Source organism: Cryptomeria japonica, chromosome 10 (assembly GCF_030272615.1).
Source record: "Cryptomeria japonica chromosome 10, Sugi_1.0, whole genome shotgun sequence".
In the NCBI taxonomy this organism is placed as follows: Eukaryota; Viridiplantae; Streptophyta; class Pinopsida; order Cupressales; family Cupressaceae; genus Cryptomeria; species Cryptomeria japonica.
This window is the reverse complement of record NC_081414.1, coordinates 833,648,215-833,673,400: the sequence shown is the minus strand read 5'-3', so window position 1 is coordinate 833,673,400 and position 25,186 is coordinate 833,648,215. Positions and strand designations below refer to the sequence as shown.

Here is a 25,186-nt window from a genome sequence, read left to right as displayed (position 1 = left end):
CATATTTTAGTACTCCCTGTTCATCACAAAGTACTCTATCTAGGTACTCACTGTTCATCACAAAGTACCTTGATCTATTCTAGTCTTCCCTAGAGGACCTGCTTGAGTGTATCCTCTCAGCAGCTTATCCAATCGACATCGTATGTTCATCACAGAACTACCGATTTGACCTAGAAGACGCAATTTCACACTTTTTAAAACACAAACGCGCTTACCTGACAAACACAAACGCGCCTCGCGAGCACAGACGTGCCTGGCACCAACGCAGACGCGCCTGGACATTTTTGGACATTTTTTGGACCCTAGTCTAAGCGCATTTATTGCTCTACCTACCATGCATTAATGTCAAAATTAAATGCATCAAAGTACGAAGAGGTTTGGTGGTACTTACCGGCTCTCCTGCCTCTGCTGGCCTCTGGAATTGGCGAATGCGGTCGAATCTGTGAACAAAGGCCATTGCTGCTGACTGCTGCTGTTCTTTTTTCGCTTTGCAATCTGCTCTCGTGGATGTGTAGATGACAATGAGGATGTATTTTCCCCTGTGGTCTATCTTATAGACTACCCTAGCCCTAGCCCTTGCCTCCCGAGTCAGTCTTCGTTATCCCGTGACTCTGTCACTTTATCCGGTCAGTCCATTCTAGCCTCTCTTTCTTATTGAGAGATTGTCTGCAATCTTTTCAGACATTTTCATCCAATCTCTCGAGGGGGCATATCATTCTCATCTTGGGGCAACTCTGTATCAGTTCATATTATCTTCTTTAAAACAATGCGACAAGCCGCATTGTCTCAAAGAGGGGCAAAATGTAGACACCCAAAATTGTCCAGTCTAATTAAATAAATATTTTATTTATTTAATTATCTAAGCTTAATTCTTCTATTAATTAAATAAATCTTTATTTATTTAATTAATTCATTTATCCTCTTCTAGCCTTATTTCTCATTTAAATAAATACTTTTATTTATTTAAATTATCCTTTTTCCTAAATTAAATAAATATCTTATTTATTTAATTATCCCACTTCTTCTATTAATTAAATAAATCTTTATTTATTTAATTAATTCATTAGCCATTTCTATCCATGACACATGTCATTCATCTCTTAATTCATACACTACCTACCCCTTTCATTATTTTATTATTTCTTTTACCTACCCTCTAATCATAGCCGACCTCCTTTTACACCTCTCAATCTTATCCCTCCATTTCATATAGTGTCTTCTATATAAGGAGATGCTTCCCTCATTATCAAACCCTAATGACCTAATCATCTTTTATGCACTTGACTACACTATGATCCTACTTGCAACCACATTCCGTTCTTTGTTGAGCTCTTGTGCACATAAAATCTAAGAGCAAATATATCAAGCAAGATCAATGGAGATAGGAAGAATGGAGAATCAAACCCTATTGGACATGTGATGGTATAATCTTTGTGATTTCGTTTGATTTGCATTGTCTTAGGTAATCTTCATATGTTATGGTGGATCTTTGTTGTTGTTAGGCTAGGGTTTTGTGGTTGAATTCATTTAGCCTTTCAATATTGTTATTATTGTTATCCATTTTCACCATATACAATTATGATTCTAAATTCTATTGTTGAATTAGTCAATTTTTATTGAGAGTATCTCACATGTTTGTTATGATTATGCATTTATAACTAGCACAACAATAAAAATGCTTCTGGAGACTACAAGTTCATACACAATTGGAAGTGTGGGTGCAATTGCTGCTGGTAATAAATAAATTTTCATTATCTATTAGATATCTATGGGGACAATAGTTGTTGGATAAAATTTTTAGCATATTTCGCCATCTCCCCATCTCTTGATCTGTCTTTCCTCATTCTCTTGAAGTCCTTGATAAAATAATGACTATTTCCTCAAAACATTCATGGCAAGCCTCTCATTCATCACTTGTTGTCCTTCCACATTACACTTATCTGATATACTATTGTATCCCTTTGCACTCCTTAAATATTTTCTTTTCTTCTCCACTTACACTACAACATACACATAAAAGATGGTTGACCAGAAATTTCTACCATTTTTGTGCATAAAATTAAGACAACATTAGGAAACCCACTTGTCTATGTTGTGAATCTTGTTGTCATTATAATTATTTTTCTATCTTCCTTAACCTTAATTTATATATTACTTTGTATCTCTCTTCATTTTCTATTCCATCTTTTCTCACCTTTATTTGACTTTTGAATCGTTTTCTTCTTATATACTATTTCTCTCTCTCTCTCACCTTTTTACTTTATCTTAATGTATTCCTTTCATCCCTTGGGAGATAGATCTTCACTCTTCCCTTAGGGGTATCTCTCCTTATCTATTCCCATCACCTTCTTGTTCTACATCCACACGTATTCTTATCAATCTTTGCTTTTCTTCAATGTCTATCTCCATTTATCCACATTTTCTATCATTACTTCTATTTCCCCTAGCATTGGGGGTAACCTATTGTAATCTCTCTTATCCACGTGTCCTATTATTATTTCATTTTTTTCAACCACTAAGTTCATATATCTAAAAAATCCCTTTAATGATTTGGAGCCATAACCCAAATGCTTCCTATATTCTCCCCATCATTATTTCCCTTTGATCACTTCAAAGTGGGACCCACATGTTCTCCCTCCCTTTCCCTTTCAGTGACCAAGTTCATGACCTAATTGTTCCCATCTTTCTTCTAAATTCCTCTTTATTCACTTCTAATGTTTTCAATATTTCCCTATCCCTTAAGTACTTTAACCTCAAATTGATCTGATTTATTCTCTTCTAATAATCTTTTCAATATTTCCTTCTCACTTAACCACTTTAACCTTGACATAAAATTTGACAACATTACCATATTCTTCCATCATTTCTATAAGCATGCTAGCTTGATTCACCTTTTCAATAGAGTCACTTTATATAATGCAATAATCATATTTTATTTGTAAAAGATTTTCTTTGGAGATGCCTCCTGCTCAATCTCATTCATCTCATTTTTCAAATTTTGCTTTCCTACCCCTCCTTGGGACATTGGATATCCTTTATAGCTGATCTGTCTCATATTGATTTGGTGGTGGACCTTTCGTCTCCTTGTAGGGCTTTCTCTTGGCCTATTGTTGGTCATGTGGTTTCTATGATTAGGGTCATGTCTATGGGGGCTCTAGAGACAAATAATTTGGCTTTGGGTTACTCTGCTTCTACTACGAAGTTGGGTGCTACTACTCCGATTGGGTCCTTTGGTCAACATGCTTCCTATGTAGATCTACTTAGGAGAATCTTGCTTGTTGTTTCTAAAGCCAAGGTTGTTGCTTTCAAGAAAATGAAGGGTTTTGTCAAGTCTTCGGTACCTTGTGTTTTTGTTTCTCTCATGATTTCTTTGGGGAGAGTAGTGTTGGGTTGTGAGGGATATTTTGCCAAGTATAGCTTAATCTATAGGTTTTTTTGTTTTTAGCCTTCTCTTCTTGATTTACACCATTGGGTTCAGGAGGTTTGGGCTCCTCTAGTTGATAGTAACATAGAGTTGTAGCCTTCTACCAAAGGTATTTTGTGGTGTGCTTCAAGTATGAGGATGATCAACGATCTATGCTTGATGGTGGGCCTTGGCGGTGGGATTCACATCCTCTCTTTATGCACCCCTAAGTTTCTTCATTCAACCCTTTGAAAGATTCAATTGATATTTTGTTTGTGTGGGTAATGTTGTCTTATCTTCCCCTTCATTTCTGGATGAAGCCTATGAGGCTATTGGTAGCACTTTAGGTAGATTCTTGGAGGTTGAATCTATGACCAAAGTCTTTCTTCACACTTTATTTAATCAAATTTTAGTTGAAGTAGATATTTCAAAAGCTCTACTTGGAGAAGTCATTGTACAAGCTAATGATAGATCTTGATGCTAGCCAGTGGATTATGAAAGGACCCCCCTTCATTGTAGGCATTGTTTTGCTACTGGGCATATGGCTTTTGAGTGCTCCTCTAATGCATGTAGGCAGTCTTCCTCAACTTGGTGGAAGAATGTTATTCGCACGACCATCTTACTATTTTTCCTAATGCTTCTTTTGAGGATGATGTTGTTTCAAAGGATTCTGAACCACCCACTAAGGTTTCTCCTCCTAGTTCTACAAAGCTAACTTTGGACCTGGGGTAGTCTCCTACTCTATTTTCTTCTACTCCTATCCATCCTGCTACTAATTTATTTAATGGTGTTGTTTGCCACTCCAAACCCCCTTCTAATGATAAAATGTGCAGTGCTTGATTTGTTGTCATTTCAACTGATGTTGTTGCTTCTATTGTTAATGTTGTTATTCCTAATACAATGGTTTCTGCAAATAATGCTCATTTCCCTGATTTTGCTTACCCACTTTTTTTTCGAGGATCGACACTCTTCTAATTATAAAAAATAGATCTAATTGAACAATCATATATCATCATTTACTCTACTAGTTCTATTTTTTTCACGACTCTAATATCAATTTGAAAAATACAACATAAATATTATAAAAATAAAAATATGATTCTCAAAAAATACACTAAAAAAAATTAATTTTATTAATATTCATTTAAAATCATCTCTAATGTATTATACAAATGTTTATAACATATTCTATTGTAAAACTTCTCCAAACTATCTTATAAGAATCTAACACAAAACTAACTGAATATTTTAATTATTAATACTAAATCATGAAAACAACCTTATTACAAAGTATAAACATTATTTTCCAAGGTCAACATCAACAGTAAATACATAATCATAGCTGAAATTTTAATAGATAGAGGAGTTTCTAAGTAGTACTGTTATCAGATGATATTAGTCCATGCGGAAGATAACTGGTGCTCCATATTGAGGTCGCAGAGTAGCTGAAGACATAGGAGCATGAGCATAAGAAGGTGAAGTGACAAAATAGAAATTTTGCAGAATCATGGCCAGCACTAATTTTGCTTCCAACAAGGCAAAATTTTGGCCCACACATATAGTTGGACCTGCACCAAAGGGCATAAATGCCATTGGATGCTTTGCAGCCTTTGCAATTCCTTCACTGAATCGCCCTGGGTTGAAATCTTTGGCATCATTTCCCCACAAAGCAGGGTCATGGTGAATTGCAAGGATCGGAATAAAAAGTTCAGTGCCGGCAGGAATTGACAGCTTTCCAAGTTTCATTGGCTCACATGCCTGTCGCAACAGAAACATTGCTGGAGGATAAAGTCTCAAGGTCTCGTTTATGATCATTCCCACCTATAAAACATTCAAACAATATTTTATGGGGTATCCAAAATACTGTAATTGAATTCAAATCTCAGTGCTGGTTTAACTGTGATTGTTATTACTTGTTAATGTGGGTGTGTGAGATGGTCCTTACAATTTTGAGGCGACTTAAGCTGTCTGGATCTGGATCATTGTTTCTCCCACATACTTCCACCACCTCTCTGCGGCCTCGCTCTTGCCAATCTTGATGTATGCCCAACAATATTATAGTCCATGTCAACAGTACTGATGTTGTTTCATGACCAGCAAAGTAGAAAGTCTTACATTCATCAATGATTTCCTCTGTACACAGGCCTGCATTACTATTACCATTCACTCCCACCTGCTTCTTGCTTTCAGACATCATTAAACCAAGCAGATCGGCACCATATCTACCATTTTTTTCCGTTATAGCAGTCTTTTCCCTGGCATCTATAACTTGTCTTACACATCTTCTTATTTCTTTCTCTAAATTCCAACGTTGCCTATTCTTTGTGGTAGGCAGAAACCTGATGAAAGGAGTTACTCTCAGACATTACGTATCAATGTAAGAAATCAAAAGAAGGACAAAGTTATTTGAGTTGAAAAACAAGTGGCACTCTCAACTGTGAGACAAAAATTGGAAAACCTCTCCAGCGACTGTTTCAAGAAAAAACTATCAAGAACAGAGAAAATTTAAGATTGACAATTATACTGTCACAGAACTCAAGTTTGTCACCTGAAACCTGGAATATAAACACTATGAAATGCTTCAAGTACTAGAATCGTTTGTTTTGTCTGCATATCAAAGATATCCTTTCCCTCCGTAAAACTGCTTCCAAATGCTGTGCGGGAAATAACATCTGCTGTAAGATCGCGGAACCCCTTTAGCACATCAATTTCCGGTGCACCTGACAATATCAATTTTCTCCATTCCTCCAACATATTGGCACTGCTTTTCACAATTGTTGGAATCATCCCCTGCAATTAAAGAAAGAGTATAATCAAAATAAATAAGTTTCTGACATTATGAATATAAATATCTTCCTATGAAACCGTGAATTTATAAATATCAAAATAGAGAACTATTTGAAAAATAATCTGCATAGATTCTAAAATATAAGGTTTTCTTTGGCAGTCATGGTCTGAAGTATATTTAAGCTAAAAGTAACTTCTATGGATCGAACAGAGTACTGCTATTCAGAAGCACCAGCCAAGAGATCTGAATTCAAGAGGGCAAGGTCTCGTCTCCACTGGTCGGTTGATTAAACAAAGTTAAATCATAATATCATTTTTCTACTAGTAATTTTTTTCTAAATGTCAAATTTGGAAGTGTCCAAAAATCTTACACATCAAAACAAACAAAATTACAACAGGAATAAAGGATCCACAAAGAAACTGGTCTTAAGATAAGAAAGGCCCAAGCAAATCAAACACCAACATTACAACAAAGAGACAGCCAACACAAATAGCAGCGTAAGAGTAACAAGACAGCCGACACAGTCAAGGAGGTTTGAAATCAAGCCTCTCTAAAGAGCTCTGAAGCAATTTCTGATCCGATCATCCGATCGGGTTGTTTTATAATTCTTTGAAGAACCAATCTCAACCAGAGGGAGAAGCTCTGGTTTACGTCTTCAACAGAATCCACAACAGCTGGGTCCAAATCCTTACCAAAATGTAAAGAAAAAACAGAAACCAAAGGGTTTTGCTTGCTCATTACAGAAGACCCTTTTGTTTTTTGTGAGCTTGCAACCGTAAAACTCAAATCATTTCATTCGAACCTAGCCTCCGACTTCCTATGATCAGAAGAGATCCTTTGAGACTGAATATTCAGCTTATCCTTGATAAGCTGACATGAATGGGATAAGACTTTAGTTGTTGCTCTTGAGCACAAGTCTTAATTGTATTAAATCACAAATGAGATTAGTGGATAAATAATTATAAAGGTGAGAGACTCATCGCCCCCTGAAGCAATATCTTTGGTGGTAAACACCACACAGAAGTATTATATTCTGTCAAATTGACCAGGATCTTGCACTCAGACATAACCCTTCATTAAAGGCATGTCAACCCAGGACATTAGTTTAATATGACCTTGGACTGAATATCCTTTTAAGACGGCTAAAGATTCAAGACTAGAAGCTTCTTAAAACCAAGTGCTTGCTATTTCAAACTGATTTTTACTTGGCTCTGGCTGTGATGAGAATCAGGGCTCAAACACTCACCAATGTTTGTTATGACGCCCAAAGTGCAAAATTTCGCAATGGAGACATATTTTATAGGGTAATAATTGGTCGTGGGATACTTGGGCATCTACATAACCTCGAGATTACACCTAATCAGGGGAATCACCCAGGCTCTGCAAGTAGTAAAGGTGCGATGGTCAGCTCCTGCGTTCTTGGAAAGAGGGCTTTATCCTTTGATTGGGTGTTGGTCCAACAATCAAACCTCATGAAATTTTCAGACGATTGATATGCAAAGTAGATTTATGTTTATTTATCAGTAGGAACTTGATATTTTTTTCTCTCTAAAATATAATTCAACTTATTTATTAGATCATTATGTTCTTAATTTAGGAAATAAATACAGACATTCAGTTCCTCACCTTCAACAGATCCATATGGAAAGCAGGGTTGATGATTTTCCTATGCTGAGCCCATTTCTCACCTTTCAACCCCACCAGTCCCTGTCCCACCAGTTGTCTTGCAAGGGGATTAATCGGAAACTTCGGATAGTTGCCAAATTTAGTGGACAGTATCTCCTTAATAAGCTCAGGGTGGGGAACAACCAACCTGGCATGAGACCCGAACCAGAAAATATAATCCTTACCTATATAACATATAACAAGTTTATTAATCAATAGGGTTTTCAGACTCCTGCATCTTCTTCTTAATTGGCGACTATTATAAGTTCTAACAACACCCCAGCAAAACAATCAATGGTCTTAAGTACGAATTCCAGTAATATGATTAATAAAATACCATATGCTTAAAAATATGCAGAATACAAGTGTACCATAGGTTTTAGTCCACTGGTGAATATAGGGAAGAACTCGAGGGAGTATGTCATGTGAGAGCGGCATGGGTTTGGATTCCTGCTCATCGGTCATTCTGGATATATCTGTGGAATTCCCATAGAATAACCTGTATGGAGGACCACTGATTCCTTGCGCTTCGAATGACTTTTTCAATTGCAGAGGCTTCCAATATATCGTTGTTGTAATCTTGAGTAGAAACAAAGCTAAACCACCACAAACAACCGCCAAACCCCAAAATACCCCCTCCATATGCCAGATGTGGCTAACAGCCAGTAATTATTTGCTTAAAGCTTCAGATTTGCTGTAACGATGTCTGTGCTGCCCAAGTGTAGTATCCTGTTATATTTACAATTGCAGAAAGATAATGACCTTTTGTTTGAATGTATATAGACAAACGAATGCGATGTAATTTCATTTAATATATTCCCATAGTATTGGACTTAAACAGCACAACGCAAGCTTCGACAGCTTAGATGACATATGTGGACCCTTTCCTGTCACCAGCATTTGTTTCCATTCAAACTGTTGAACTCCGGTGGATGCCCGTAAGCGTTTGATGGCATAAATGAAAAGACAAGAACGTCAGACCAAGGTATCTGAAGCAGACAAGAGCGTTTTACCCATATGGTTGTTGCAATAGCGACAATGGGAACTTCAAAACAGGGTATGAACATCCATCAAATTATAATGGAATGGAATTTATTGTCAGATATTACTGTTGGAAATGCTCTGTTAGACATTTATCCAAAATGTGGAAGCATATATAAGGCATGTGAACTGTTTAACCGGATGCCTCAAAGAAATGTGGTCTCATGGAATTCTATAATTGCATGATATGCACAAAATGCGTTTGGTGAGAAGAATTAAGAAACTTTCAACCAAATGTGATTAGCAGGTGGAAAGCCAGACTGTGCAACCTTTGCCAGTATCCCAGCCTGTGCCAAAATGGAAGCCTTGGAACAGGTTATTGACATCCATCGCATGTTAAACGATAGATAAATTTCATCAGTTGTTGTAACTGCAATCGCCCTGGTAGACGTGTATGCAAAATGTGTAAGCATAGGTAAGGATCGTGAACTGTTTGACGGAATGTCATGGGATCCAAAATGTGGAAGCATAAACAAGGCATGTGAACCGTTTGACAGAATTCCTCAAAGAAATAAGTTCTCATGGAACGCCCTGGTTGTAGGATATTTAAAAAATGGATTTGTTGAAAAGGTTTTAGAAACTTGCAACCAAATATCAGCATCCTCCGACCATGTGCCAAATGGGAGCTTTGGAACAAGGTATGGACATTCATCAAAGTATAAAGGACACAGGAATTTTCTTAAGAGGTAGTTGCAACTGATTTGCAAAATGTAGATTGTAGTCACAATTCACCATACGAATTAATGAAGAATTTTTGAGTTTAGGGAAGTTGAGGAAGGTTAAGATGATGGTCAGACTGAAACTAGTGAGATAATTATTTTGTGGGTGCGTATTATGTGTGTAGTTTGTGATGTTCTATATTCAAAGCTAGAGTTCTCAATTTAAGTTGGATAGTGTTTATTTATACTCATACAAGTATTAAAATTATTTCTTTGTATCATTCTTCTTTGTCATTTTATGAGAACTCTATATTTATAGTGTGATTTTTCTTTTCACTACAATTCCATTTTCTTACCTCACTTTCTTTAACATTCTCTATTTTACTCATGCTTCACATACCACTATTATTTGTATTTCTAAACCTTAAATAAACTAGTATAGAGCAGTTTGATCAACTTAAAAAGAAAGTGGATACGATGCCTGTAGCTATATAGTCCTCCATATTGCACACCTTTTGTGTTTGAGGGTTTTAGCCAACCATTGTCCATTGACTTTACTATAGTTATATTATGGAAACAATGGTCACAATTGTCACCTATGAGCTTGTAATGATACGTATCTAGATATATTGCATATGAAGATAAAGTCTTACCTGAATTATTTCCATGAACCCTAAGGACTATGCCCTTGATTATGTTTAATCCCTAGCTCCTATTTTTATCCATTATTTTAACAAGCTAGCCACCACTTTCTTACAACACTTATGTGTCAGTATGGTCATAAACAACTAACTAATGTAATTAAAGGTCCCTAGAGACATAATTAGGCTATTAATGACTATGGAATTAGCTTCCAAATTTATGTGGTAAAATTTCTATGTGAATTTAAATTTTTTTAAATTTTAAATATTTGAATCTTATGGGGTATCATCCACTTCCTCTTGCTATTCAACATGTAAAAAAAAATAATACATTTCAAAGTAGAAATGACAAGAAAGAATCTAAATCTAGTCCAATCAAATGTCTACTACATTTGATTTTGTACCATTCAAACATTGATGGTTTAGGAAATTTACAAAGCTTAGCAAAACATTAGATAATGTTCTTCAAACCTTCTCAATAATTTGGTAAGCCTTAATTCATCCATCTATAGGATTCTTGTAGAGGATTGTCTCAAAGTTGTATAATGATTAATCCTTCTGCAATCTCCATAGCATTACTCGACACACATACATATACTTGTATTATATTTGAGCATAAAATCGTAGATCTCACTGATAATAATGTGATTCATGTTGATGGTGTGAATGATAGAGGATATGCTTTGGTTCCTCCGTTGAAATAAAATTGAAAAACTTATGCTCCTATTTTTTCATTATACACAATCTAACAACATTGAACACTAATAGGTATTCAAGAATCCTCCAAACTTATTGCAATAATGACAATTTCCATTGAAAGAATAGTTCTAGGCTATCTCATTTCCGCGTTCACTCGCTCTATGTTCTACTTGATTGCATGAAAAACAATTTCTTTTGAATGATAAATACTTGGAAGAAAAAAGAGGTCTCTGGTCCATCATAGACTTCCAGAAATTTTGATTAGGCATGAAAGTCTTCTTATCCTCAGTAGTATTCTTCATTCCTTTGTTCTTATTTTCATTGATCTTCGAAAATTCACCAAAATCTCTATTATTCTGAAACTGCACTTGATAGATTCATGTATCTCTTTTCCACCTTTCAAACTCAAGCCATTACTAATCTGATCTTTAGCATCTTTGAGTTCTTTTTTTAGATTTGTCACTTCTTCTTCTAACTTCAAATATTCTTTGGTCTTCTCATCAATATTTGTTTCAAACTCATCAATTGCCTTCTTTCCCTTGTCCACTAAATCTCTTAAGAAAATAATCTTCTCAACTACCTTCTTATACTTATCTCTACGCTCATCCAAATCAGCCAATGCAGATCTCAATTCTCCTTCCATATCAACAACTCCTTCAACTTCATCAGAATCACCTTGATCTAAATCATCCATATCATTCAACACTTCTTCAAACATAGTGTTCAAAAATATCAATCTACCTCAAGTGGTTAAGCTTACTCAAGAGGAACCTTACACTAATACCAATTGTTGAACATACACCAGATGCTAAGAGTGGGCTGAATCAATATAAATTAAAAATTCAGACTGCAAACTTATGTTAACCAATTAATTCCAGACATGCACATCAAAAGCATTGAACAAGTTCATCATAAACCAATATTTTATATGTCGAAAACCTGAACTGGGAAAAACCATGGTGAGTGTTAACTCGCAAGATAATCCACTATATATAGAAATGATTACAACAGAGAAAGCTCACTGCTTCAAACTTGCAAACCAAGGCTAACTTCATATGGCGCAAGATACAAAACATGACTTGCAAACCTAAAGCTAACTGCAACATGACAAGATACAGATTTACAACTTTCAAGAAAAGAACTATATGAATAAAAGCATAGATCCATATGCTAATTACAGTCATTTTTAAAGCACAATCTCTAACCTTATTGAAATATCTGAACCACTAGATCTTTCGGATTACTACATCTACATTCACTGATATTTCTCCATTGCAACAACAACACAAATCACATCAACATCCTTACATGAAGTCGCACATACTTACTATTGAATCCAATTCACTCACATCTCACACATGTATCTGTCGATATTTTTTTTCAACAAATCATCACATATATACCAAACTGGAACAAAACATTCTCACCAAGTTGGCCAAAAGAAATATTGTAACGTGTACATATATTTCAGGCTCAAGATATATAGTCGAACTAAAATATAAAATGTGGAACATAAACCAGACCTAAAACAACATCGAACGAGTAATACTGAACCAATATAATGCATCACAAGAAATCACCAAACTAAGGAACACATGTACTGAAAGAGTCCAGACCAAAATAGACAACACCCAGACCAATAGATAAAGCTTCCAACTATTCTAGCCATTGCAAACAAGCTAATATCATATAGAACAACTTCCAATTCCATCTATCTATATCCAACCAATAAAAACCAATCCTAACAAACTCCAGTACAAAAACAAAACTGTAGATACTTCAACGAAATACTACAACACTAAATCTTGCACAAAAACTATCAAATCCCACATAGTAGATGTCTAGGCCAGAATATATCCGGACCACACTGTTTGACATCAATGACAACAAAGACCACATTTGTAACAAAAGATGCCTTTATGGTTACATTTTTCTTTTGATTCGTCATTACTTGAGTCAATGTGAAGTCACTTATTGAATTTACTATTCTTCGAAAGATGTTGTCCAAGGTGGATGTGGAGTTTTTTACATGATACCATGGTTCTAATATCCATTATTTTGGTAAAACCATTTATCATTTTGGCCTCAATTTTCTTATATATTAGTGGTAAAATATACTAATTTGATATCATTATTTATAGGTACACAAGATTTTCCATAATGTTGTCAAAGTGTCAAGTGTAATGTATTGATATTTTATCATATACATTTAACACCAATACATACTTTTCTTGTTTGTCTAGTGGATGTTTTCCCTAAAAGTGTTTTCATAAATATTGTTATTGTGGTTTGTTGATTTTATTTGTATTGTTAAGTCACATAGTCTTTTAAGGTAATCCAATATTAAGAAACTAAATTATGATTTACATACACTTTGAAGAAGATCTAACTACAATAGTTTCATCAAATTATTTCTTGGCACCAACTACTCAGTCGGTTCACGGTTTATACCTTTTAACTTCAATCATGCTCACATACTCATACACACTAACAATTAGGCAAAACTAGATTGACATATTACATACATAAAGTACATCAATCTCAACACAAACTATCCTCCCTAGCTTATGATAGACTCAATCAAGTACAATTATCATTGGGCTTTCACCCCCTCACTCAATTGAGTTGAAAGTTTATCCTTCACTCAATTCAATTAATAGTTTATCTAAGTTTTCTTACTTCACTTACTTAATCTATATAACACTTCATTACATTTTCTTGAGCCGTGTAGGAATCAACATACTAGATAAATCACACATGATTACGTACACATGCCAAACTCATTTTCACAAGCTTCACATTACTAAGAAAAATCACAAACACACACCCATCAAAGCCTCTATTATTTCCCTCATTTTTTTATTATTCTCTTCATTCAACTTTTCTAACTTTTACACTCTCAAATAATTGTAGTACTTAAATCATTTCTTTAACTCTTCCCTTCAAATCTCCTTAGTTGATCAAGACAATACATAATTATTAAGCATGATAATCTAAGGGTTTTCAACATTAAATATAAATGAAATTTCTAAGCAGCAATAGTAGGATTGGTTGGAAATAGATCATGATCATCAGTTGGGATAGTATCATCATCGATTAGCTCCCAACTAGTAAGAGAGAGAAACCTCCTCTTCTCAATTTTTTAATATTTGGAAAAATAGAAATTCAATTGTCTTTTCTAGTTATTCAACTAATGCTCACTTTTCTTTATACATTAAAATTATTGTTTGCTCTAATGTAATTATGCAAGTCCAAGTGGAAGCTTGCAAATTTTCTCTAGAACGTGTATCTGCATGAACTTCTTGATCACTGGGGTAATGCTTTTGACACTTTTAGTAGAGTCCTAGACCCTACTTCCTTGCCACCTTATGGGCATAGACATGATCATAGTCAACTGGCCAAATAAAATCATAGAGTTTTCAACCTCAAGGTTCCAAGGATCTTGCTTCATACAAATGGTCTCAATCCTGTCAACCACCCTTGATCTCTTTTTATAGGTGTGATACTCCTAAGTGACTATATTTTAACAAGTTATAATTATTTTGAAGATCTCTCTTTATTCTTAATCATTATCATAATCTTAGTTAACACTCATAAAGTAATAACTAGATGTCATTCTTTTTTTATAATTGAACAAAGTTGGTTACAAAGAAAGAATAGTAGCTCCAAGAATGAACTACAAGAAAATAAAAGGAAATTACAAAGTATCCATCACAAAACAACTATAAGCAAAATGCTAATCTAAAGTAGTTTGTAGCAAACTATACAAAGTACATTGGGGCACAAATTTAACTTGAAGTTCAAACAATTTTGGAGTTGTCATGAACCTCTAACATCGTCTACAAGTGCATAAGTTGGTATTTGATCTCATCCAAATGATTGCTATAAACATAAAGAGGTGAATTATAACATGATGTCAAAATAAAACTGTAGCATTTCTACTTCAAGATGAGTAATGTGATTAGAAAACACAAATAAACATCTACATTTCCAAATACGCAACAAAATAGTTTGCCACATGGAATCAACAACCACGATCTTATGACACAAAAGACCCAAAATGACTTATTTCCAACTCAAAACATGATAAAAAGTAGAAGGAAGATGATCAAATATAGCAGTCCCAAAAAAAAAAGTTATACTTTCAACATGTTGACAAAAACGACACTTAACTGGCTGAAACTTATAATATTTCAATCTATCCCCAATAGACAATCTAAAATGTAAGGTTTCTAAAATGTAAGGTTTTTCATGTCAATACTTAATCTTGACCTCCAAATCTAAGCACTCAAGTTCCTCCACTTCATCTCTTTAAATTATAATCCCATTTGTTCTTTAGTCTGGGCATTAATTAGCTGCTAGGAAGGAGTTTTAAATAATTTTTCTTCTAATAATAAAATGGATTTTTTCTAAGCCAAACCCAATCTTTGAAAACATTACACTGAAGAGGAGTGGATAACTTCGTAAGAATATCCAAAGGATCCAAAGACTTCACAAATCTAACAAACCCTTTAGACCTATTATTTAGATTGAAAGAAATTTTGGAGCTTTGTCAATCAACCCAATCCATGGAATTGAAGTCCCAAAATCTCACAAAACTGCTGCACACCTTTCTTGAAAAAATAATGAGCTTGTTTGGGAAAAGTAATAGCTAGTGATTGCCTATGATATTGAGCAAGTTTATTAATCTGTCCAACAACTTTCCATTTGTTAGTTGCAGCAGCAAGAGTAATAAAATGATGAACCAAGATTTTCCAAGGTTGCTTACCTGTAACAACTCTAATTTTCCACTTTGTTGATAAATAAGCCCCTTGAGTCTTAGGATCTAATAATCCTAGCCCGCCTTTTTCTTTAGGTTGTATACAATGTAACCGAGACGAAGCTTTCAAACCTAGTTTTCCATCTCAATTAGTATAAGTTTGAAAACATAAATATTCAGTTTACAACCTGAATTGTACCAGTCAAATATAAAAATTTATTCCAATTAAAGATCTTGTTTTTTTAGTTTAACTAAGAACCAATTCCACACCTTAGAAAGAGAGCCCCCAAGCCAAAGAGTATACCCAAATATCTGATAATCTGTGAATGTCTAATATGCTTTCAATCTTTAGGAATCCAATGATGAAGTAAATCAGATTTGACCATAAGAAACTCAATATTGTGATGAGCTAATTTTGAGTTCAAAATATAGCAATACAAGTTTAGAACATCCATATCATTATTAATTTCTGTTTCAGAATTTTTAACAAAAGACAACTTGTCACCAGCAAAACTCATTCTTGAGAAAGTGACAAACTTAGATATCAACAATTTATTAGTCTATAAAACAAATTTACTATATTCCATTGCATTAAGATTTATAATCCATGAGGTCCATAGGATTTCATCCACTCTTTTTCCTTTCCAAAACTTAGGAAACATGCGGCAATTACAACATGTTGAGAGAACGTGATTATTCCCAGCATTTCTAATTCGAGATACTATTCAAGGTCTGCACTATTGAGGTCTGGTGATAGATTAATATTATGTATAGTAGATCTAAAATGCTAGTTAAAATTTCAATGACCGAGGAGTTTCTAGATACTATTGAGGAGGATAACCTGAGCTCCGTATTGAGGTCGTAGGGTAAATAAAAGGAAAGGAGCATGAGTATAAGAAGGTGAAGTCACAAAAGAAAACTTTTGCAGAATCATGGCCAAAACCATTTTTGCCTCCAACAAGGCAAAATTCTGGCCCACACATATAGTTGGACCTGCACCAAAGGGCATGAATGCCATTGGATGTTTTGCAGCCTTTGCAATTCCTTCACTAAATCGCCCTGGGTTGAAATCGTTGGCATCATTTCCCCACAAAGCAGGATCATGGTGAATTGCAAGGATCGGAAGCTCAAGTTGAGTACCTGCAGGAATTGAGATCCTCCCAAGTTTTGTTGGCGCACATGCCTGTCGCAATACACCATCTGCAGGTGGATAAAGTCTCAAGGTCTCATTTATGATCATTCCCACCTACAAAACAAAATCATACAATATTTTATGAGACAAATCCAAAATACTGCTTTTGAATTCAAAACCCAGTGCTTGTTTACAATTTAAATTGGGTATTGCTTCGCATTACATCCTTTGAAATTGTTTTGCCAAGATAACATGTACAAATTTCAATAATTTCTCTCCTTTTTGTTTCATTTCTTAGACTAATTGCTCACCAACACCTATTTGTTATAGTTTGACCACCTTTAATACCATTTCAAATTTTCATAAAGGCCCTATATATACGATTGAATTCTGTTCCCTCTCTATGTATATTTAAATTTACAATAACTGAATCTATGTTTCTACTATGGATGTCAGCGGGTACCTCAAGAACCTGGAAAAGTATAGAGGCTAGAAATTCAGTTTATCAGAACCAGCAAATGGCCCCTACTCTAATATATTATTTGACTAATATTAAAATACTTTATGATATTCTCATGGAAATTTTCGCTTCTGTTAGATGATTCATACAATTTTGAAGAGAACTAAGCTGTCTGCATCTGGATAATTGTTTCTCCCACATACTTCCAACACCTCTCTGCGACCTCGCTCTTGCCAATCTTGATGTATGCCCAACAATATTATAGTCCATGTCAACAGTACTGATGTGGTTTCATGACCACCAAAGTAGAAAGTCTTACATTCATCAATGATTTCCTCTGTACTCAGGCTCGCTTTACTTTTTGCATTGACTCCCGCCTGCTCCTTGCTCTTAGACATCATAAAGCCAAGCAGATCAGCACCATAGCTACCTGGTTTTTCCATTCCAGCAGTCTTTTTCCTGGCATCTATAACTTGGTTTAAGCATCTTCTTATATTTTTCTCCAAATTCCAACGTTGCCTGTTCTTTGTATTAGGCAGAAACCTGATGAGAGGAGATACTCTCAGACATTATGTACCAATTTAAGAAACCAAAAGAAATTATAGATTCTGTGTACTCCATAATATGAATAGGCCCTCGTAAAGTACCAACACATTATCCTAGTCCGACAAACGTTAGCAAACATTTGTTGTGGGTGCTTTTGTTTCGTTAGTTAATCTCAAGTGATAGAACCTATTTATTAATGTAATTTCAGATGAAACATTTGAACAAACTGTTATTTAAAAAATACATAAGAGAGAAAATGTTGATTGCACTCCTAATTTAAGAATATGTCACAAAACTCAAGTTTGTCACCTGAAACCTGGAATATAAACAGTGCTAAATGATTCAGCTGTAAGAATCATCTGTTTGGCCTGCATATCAAATATTTCCTTTCCCTCTGTAAAATTGCTACCAAATGCTGTGCGGGAAATAATATCTGCTGTAAGTTCCCTGAATTCCTTGTGCACATCAATTTCCGATGCACCTGACAATACCAATTTACTCCATTCATCCAACATATCGGCACTGCTTTTCACAATTGTCGGAATCATACCCTGTAATTACAGAAATATTATTAAAAATATATATAAATTTCTAGCATGACAGAATATATCTCCTATGAAATTTTGATTTAAATGTCAAAGTAGGGAAGTATTTATAGAACAACCTGGATAGTTACAAAGAGATTAGGGTTTATAATGGCAGAGTCATAGATTCGATAAGATAAAAGTAACTTTTACAGATTCTAACAAGAATATCAGTGTACAAAAAGCACCAGCCAAGGCTTCTAGGTAGCATCTCAATCAGGTTTACTCCCCACTGGCCTGTAAATTAAACAAAATTAGTATGTTTCTAGAAATCTCAAGGTAGGCATTGATTGAAAAAAAAAAAGTTAGTACCAGGGTCTCCCACGTATCTCTTTTTGAATGCTTTAAGAGAAGTACGCTATTCTCTTAAGTTGACAGAGATATAACCCTTCATTAAAAATATGTCAATCCAGGGCAGCGGAGGATGGCGCTTAATTTGGGTTTCCTCGTGGAAAAAATCAATGGCTTATTTCTTCATCACAGACGAACTTGTTAAAAAATCTTTGGGCTCAAGTGATGTGGCCCTGCCCTAGACACCCTTAAGTAATTTGGCTTGAATATCCTTCAAACTAATTGCATTCTACTTGAAAATCATTTTTAACTTCAGTTGTGACGCCCAACTGCAATATTCGGCCGTGGATATAACGTGGTGATTATACCTAATTGGAGGAATCACCCTGGCTCTGCAAATAGTCCACTTATGCATGTTTGGAAAGAGGGTTACCGGAAACCAGAAACGTGACAGCAAAGGCAACAGTAACACTCTGAAATTTTTTCGATGTATATATACTATATCATTTTAATCCTAATTCTATCTGAAAACACATCCTTTGCAGAAAAGTAGCTCAGGTATTCTAGATATGTCAAAAGCATCATATCAATTATTTGTATGAGCAACCTAAAGATTTGCACAAAAAGTCCATGAGAAAAAACTCTGGGACATTAGAAATCATTTTAACGCTGAGAATGCAAATGCTCCGTTTGAAATCATATAATTATATTTGATGGATCGTTCTTCTTTGTGACAGTACTATGGCAGACCAAACGAAGACCACTTTATCTATGTGTTCTAACATTATTTTGGTTTCATGAGGACTTCAGCATCCTCTCTTTCTCTTCATTTAGGTTCTGTTATGCTTGATCACAATGTTTATTTTTACAGGGTCTCTGATTATGGTTTCCTTTCTGCTATGTGGTATCATTCTAACCAGTGGTTTGGAGAATTGTGTTTCATAGACAGGGGTGGTTCAAACTGGTGTTTTTTTGGCAGCAATAGCTATGCATCCTTCGGTGATCATACTTTAATCTTCCTTCTATATGCTTTTGCTGGTGGCTTCCTTTATATCTAATGCGGCTTATGTAATTGGGATGGGTTTTTTGATGTACTATGCCAATGAGCATTTTGTATAGGGTAGAATAGGCTTGTGTTACTTAAGTAATACTGAAGGGTTTTCTTACTGGTTCTTTCCCTTAGTGCTTTTTGAACCAGACACTGTAAAAAACTTTTAAAAATTAATATAGTTCAGTGGTTCTATCCACTTTTATCAAAAAAAAAGACAAAAAAAAAACAAAAAAACAAGATAAATAGATATTACAATTAGTCTATTCAAAAAGTTAGACAAATTAGCCACAATTGCTAAATTCATCAGAAGGGTTAGAAAATTTCCTAGATGAAATGTAGGTGAGCTGATCATATTGAGTTAAAAAATTATGTGTACCCAGATAGGTAAGTGAACTTGAAACACCATTATCATTGATACAGCAATATTTGCAAATGAAGCTGAACTCGTCCGTAGTTGGGTTTGCTTGAATTTTTTTTAATAAGGGGGATAAAAATTTATTAATCAGAAATTAAGAATACAAAGTAAGAATGATTGACAATCCAACAAAAACCAAAGAATTATTCATTCTTATCCTCCCCAACCAATAGTTCTAACATAGGAGAGAAGTCCAAATTCAATTGTCCACTATCTGCAATATTCCAATCTTGCATTCTGTCAGATACCCATTTTGTTAGACAATCCACTACTTTATTCCATTCTCAGAATCAAAAATCCTACTCAACTGAAATCTGTTGAATAAACACAGCTAAATATCAATTAACATCATAACCTTCTATTTGATTTTTAGATCAATGAGCAGGACAACTATTTAGCCTAAGCCAACTTAAAGAAACGGTTTCATGTAACATGGATAAAGGACAACCGTTTCACAAAATGTCTGAGCCAAAAAAAAACAAAAAAAAACTTACAAACAGAACTACTCCCTGAATTTTGCAGGTTAAGTTCATAATTAAAAGCAACGCTCAGTGAGTATTGAATGAATCTTTGGGACAATAAAAAGATTTCCAAAGAAGGTATTTAACATATAAAAAAAATGCAGAGAACTTATTACCATGATGTGGAACTTGGTAGATTACTCTCTGAAAAAAATCGATTCATATATTCTATCATTTTGGTCCTAATTTAGGACATACATACAAACATTCAAACATTCAGTGCCTTACCTTCAAGAGATCCATATGGAAAGCAGGATTGATGATTTTCCTGTGCTGAGCCCATTTCTCACCTGTCAACCCCACAAGTCCCTGTCCAACTAGCTGTCTTGAAAGGGGATCACCTGGAAGCTTTGTATAGTTGTGAAATTTCGTGGACAATATCTCCTTAATAAGCTCAGGATGGGGAACTACCAACCTGGCTTGAGGCCCAAACCAGAAAATAAAATCCTGACCTATACATCACATTGAACAATTTATTAATAAATACAAACTTCAGAATCCTGAATCTTCTTTTTGTTCCTAATCAACCACTATTCTAAGTTCTAACAATTCCCAAGCAAAACAATTAATAGTGCTGAGCAGGAATTCCAGTAATATGATTAATAAAACATCAGGCGCTCTAAAAATTGCAGAATACAAGTGTACCATAAATTCTGCTCCACTCATGTAAATGGGGAAAAACTCGAGGGACTATATCATGTGAGAGTGGCATGGATTTGGCTGTCTGCTCATCTATCATTCTGGACATATCTGTAGAATTCCCATATAATATCCTGTATGGAGGGCTCCTGATTCCTTGTGCTTCAAATAACTTTTTCACTTGCAAAGGCTTCCACCATATCGCTGTTGCAATCTTAAATAAAAGCATAATTAAACCTCCACAAACAGCTGCCAAACCCCAAAATAGCCACTCCATATTCCAGACGTTGCCAACACCCAAGAATTCTTTGGTCCTTAAAGCTTCAGATTTGTAGTGACTATGTCCGTGCTGCTAAGTGTAGGATTCCTTGAGTTCTTGATATTATTATTATATTTGCATTAAGAAATGACCTGTTCATTGAAAGGACAAAGAATAATGAATGCAAGTATGTACAGCAGAGTGTCGTACTCAAGAGATAGACAGCTTATATTATTATCAATAAGTGTACAATGATACTAATGAGAGGATGATTTCTTTGTAGATATAGATAGTTTTTTAATATTAGCACTTGTATTAAAAAAGATGTGTAGTGGACATATTTTCAATAGTGGACACCTTTTTGTCAACCCAACCCCGTAGTAGATTGTAAAGAAGCCCCAAAAAATGTACGAATAGTGCACCAATAGTGAATATCACATGTACCAATAGTGGATAATTTTTCAACTTTTTTGCCTTTTATTAGCTGCTCATTTGTGCACCACGACTGGCCCATTTGTACAAAACTACTGGGGCATTTGTCCACTACTACTGGAAATTATGAGTTATCTACTATTGGCACAAAGGAGTTCATGTATGGGTAGACATTTTGAAATGACCACTTTTTTATCTTTCGGCACAATGATTTCCACAGCGTGCATCGTCCCCATCTGAACTATTGTTGTGTTCCCCTTGTTTGTGTTGGGTAGTATTGGCTAGTTCAAACGATGAAGATTCCAAACTATTTGGATGATAATTGGTGAGCCTAAGCTTACTCACTTGCTCACTTTTTTTAATGTATTCATTATCAAGGTTTTATTTATGTAAGGGTTAATACTATTTAAATTTTTATTGTAAAATATAATTCTTTTACAAGAACATTATATAAAATAGAAATTTTAGATAAATTCAAGTAATCCAATGGTAAAATGTAGCCCTATCAACAATATAGTATTTCTACTCTCTGTTTAGATTGACTTGATATAGGTGTAGTTATTTTAAGTTAAATAAAAGAATTATTTAGTTGGTTTTTTAAATTTCAGATATATTATTTATTTATTAGTATTAGTTGTAGATATTTTAAATGTATTTATTAAAAGTTGATGGGAGATTAATTTTAAGATTTTTTTATCAGATTTGTGATATATGTATTTTCTTTTCTAGAGAATTAAAAAAATTTACTAAAGAAATAGAGTTGTATTTTAGTTAATGGTGATTTTATTTATTTTAATTATTTAATTAAAATATTTTTTGAGATGTATGTAGTGATTTAAATAGATTTGTTATATTTTTTATTTCTTAATATATTTTATTTAAATTATTTCTTTTATTTTTTAAATATATATCAATTATATAATTTTTAAACTTTTTTAATATCTAATTGGAAATGCTAATGTAAGTAGCATATATAACTTTAATACATTATGAAAATTTAACACTAAATCTAATTCTGAATTAAGTATATATATCTTTAATAATTTTATATAAAATTCTAACATCAATAATAATTTTATCCCTATCCCTAACTCAAATTCTAACCCTAACTTCTCCCCTCACAATAATTATTAGCCCAACCTTATCTTTAATTATATACCTAACCCTAACCCTAATTTTAAAACTAACATTATTATTACTTATTTTATAATAATAATGTTATATTTTTTTAATTGAAAATATACAAAAGAATTGCAAAATAATGTTATACTTATTAAAGATTATTTTAATTCAAAGTGAATAAAGTTTCACTTATCAAATTTATTCAGAAGTGAATAAATTTTATAATTGAATAAACTTTATAAGTGAAAGTTTATTCACTTTTGATTTTTTGAATTATAACTGAAACTTTATCTCTAACTAACCAAACCATAACTCTCACACTAACACCATTTCTAATCCAATAAATTTTATAATTTTTTAGTAACAATTATAAATTAATTTTATTATATATATAATTAAAAATATAACTTTATTATTACTTATTTTATACTTATAATGAGAATTTGTTTAATGCTTAATACAATAATGTTGTACTTATTATAATAATAGTGCTATACTTATTTATAAAGTTTATTATTATACTTATTATGAAGTTTATTTTAGTTCAAAAGTGAATAAATTTTATAAATGAAAGTTTATTCACTTTTGATTTATAAATAAAAGTTTATTTGAATAGCTTTATTTCTCCATTTATATGTAGCTATCTCTTCCTCTTTATCTCTATCCATTACTCTCAATCATATTTTCTAGTTTTTTTTAGGAAAGGCTAGTCTACTTGCAATTACATACATAATTTATTTTTGCCTTTTAATCCCTATTATTTCTTTAGCATATAATTTTTTATAATGAAAATATTGTTCCACCATTACATAACAGTTGCATGAATTATTTTCACTTGCTCCTTTATAACTTCAAATAGTTACACATGATTGCTCACTCACGTATAAATATAAATTTCTCCTAACATATATCAATAATATTGAAGTTTTTACCATGTTTATTCATTGATGGTATCAAAGTATAATTATATTTTGAGGTAGTGATCTATGGAAGGATGTGTGAACAAAGACTTGGATGTGATAAGATCCACACAATATAAGAAGCGAGAGGGTTTGGATTGCTCTTTAGACAATTTAATGAATGCATGTTTAATGTTGATTGTGTGGGGCATCAGTGTCTTTCCAAATAAAATAATAATCTATTAAAAATAATTTTAACATTAATTCAACCTAAATATAATTAATTTCTTAAGTAAATTTAAAATTATAATATTAAGAATAAAAATAAGTAAAGTCTTGAATAAATTAAGAAATAAAAAATTATTATAAATTTAAATGTAAACTATTTAAAAATTAAAAAGTTATAATTCTAATTAAAATATTAGAAATAAAAATAAATTACATTAAAAATTGTTAACATTTAAATTTTATCTTTTAATATAAAAATCTAAAAGCAAAATCAAACGCAACCAATTAATTTTTATATGATATTTTTTTAAATAATAGTATTATAAATTATTATTGATTTTTAAATGAAAGAGTATATACTGTTGTGGATATTGCAAATTGAAAGAACATTTGAAAAACAAATTAAAAGGAAAGAAAAATATTAACATGTCTATTAGATGAAATTTAAGCTCCTTTTTATTTATATTTTCCTAACCTGAATATTTTTATCTTCTTGTAATGGAGGGAATTTGTCACTTCAAGGATGATGAATCCTTAAGGATAAATCATCCTTCGGATTACCTCTTCGAACAGGTGCAATGCTGAGCCAAGGGATAACAAAATCATGCAAGGAATGTCAGATGCTCGAGAGACATCTCTGGATGGCTCTGTAGAGCCTCTGTCTGTAGGATGAGCGTGTCGATTAGGGGCACTAGCATGACACGATGTCTTCCTGTACTGACGGAATACAAAGTCCGAGTAGAAAGCTCAGGACACGTTGACAGAACTTGCATATTAGCTAAACAATATTGAAATATACGAAAAACATAGATTATGAAATACAATAAGGGAAATATACTGAAAGGTGAGGAAAATCTCACAAACGGTCCATGCTATAAAGCCTCTTGCAAGATAATCTCCTCTCCACGAAGTTGTGCCTACACACATGCAAGAGAAAAAATGTTGGGGGTTG

General features: G+C 33.5%; 2 protein-coding genes across 2 annotated transcripts; both read right to left on the bottom strand.

Moving 5' to 3' along the window:
- Positions 1-4,628: 4,628 nt before the first annotated feature.
- LOC131076933 (cytochrome P450 734A1) lies at positions 4,629-8,547 on the bottom strand. The gene is made up of 5 exons (XM_058014285.2): positions 8,228-8,547; positions 7,818-8,041; positions 5,952-6,193; positions 5,349-5,742; positions 4,629-5,224 (listed from the first exon to the last, which is right to left on the bottom strand). Exons 1-5 carry the CDS (start codon positions 8,496-8,498, stop codon positions 4,799-4,801), a joined length of 1,557 nt encoding a protein of 518 aa, XP_057870268.2. The 5' UTR covers positions 8,499-8,547; the 3' UTR covers positions 4,629-4,798.
- A 7,659-nt stretch (positions 8,548-16,206) lies between these two features.
- Positions 16,207-21,700, bottom strand: LOC131076932 (cytochrome P450 734A1). Its single transcript, XM_058014284.2, has 5 exons — positions 21,301-21,700; positions 20,884-21,107; positions 18,103-18,344; positions 17,397-17,790; positions 16,207-16,901 (listed from the first exon to the last, which is right to left on the bottom strand). Exons 1-5 carry the CDS (start codon positions 21,569-21,571, stop codon positions 16,473-16,475), a joined length of 1,560 nt encoding a protein of 519 aa, XP_057870267.2. The 5' UTR covers positions 21,572-21,700; the 3' UTR covers positions 16,207-16,472.
- Between the last annotated feature and the right edge of the window lie 3,486 nt (positions 21,701-25,186).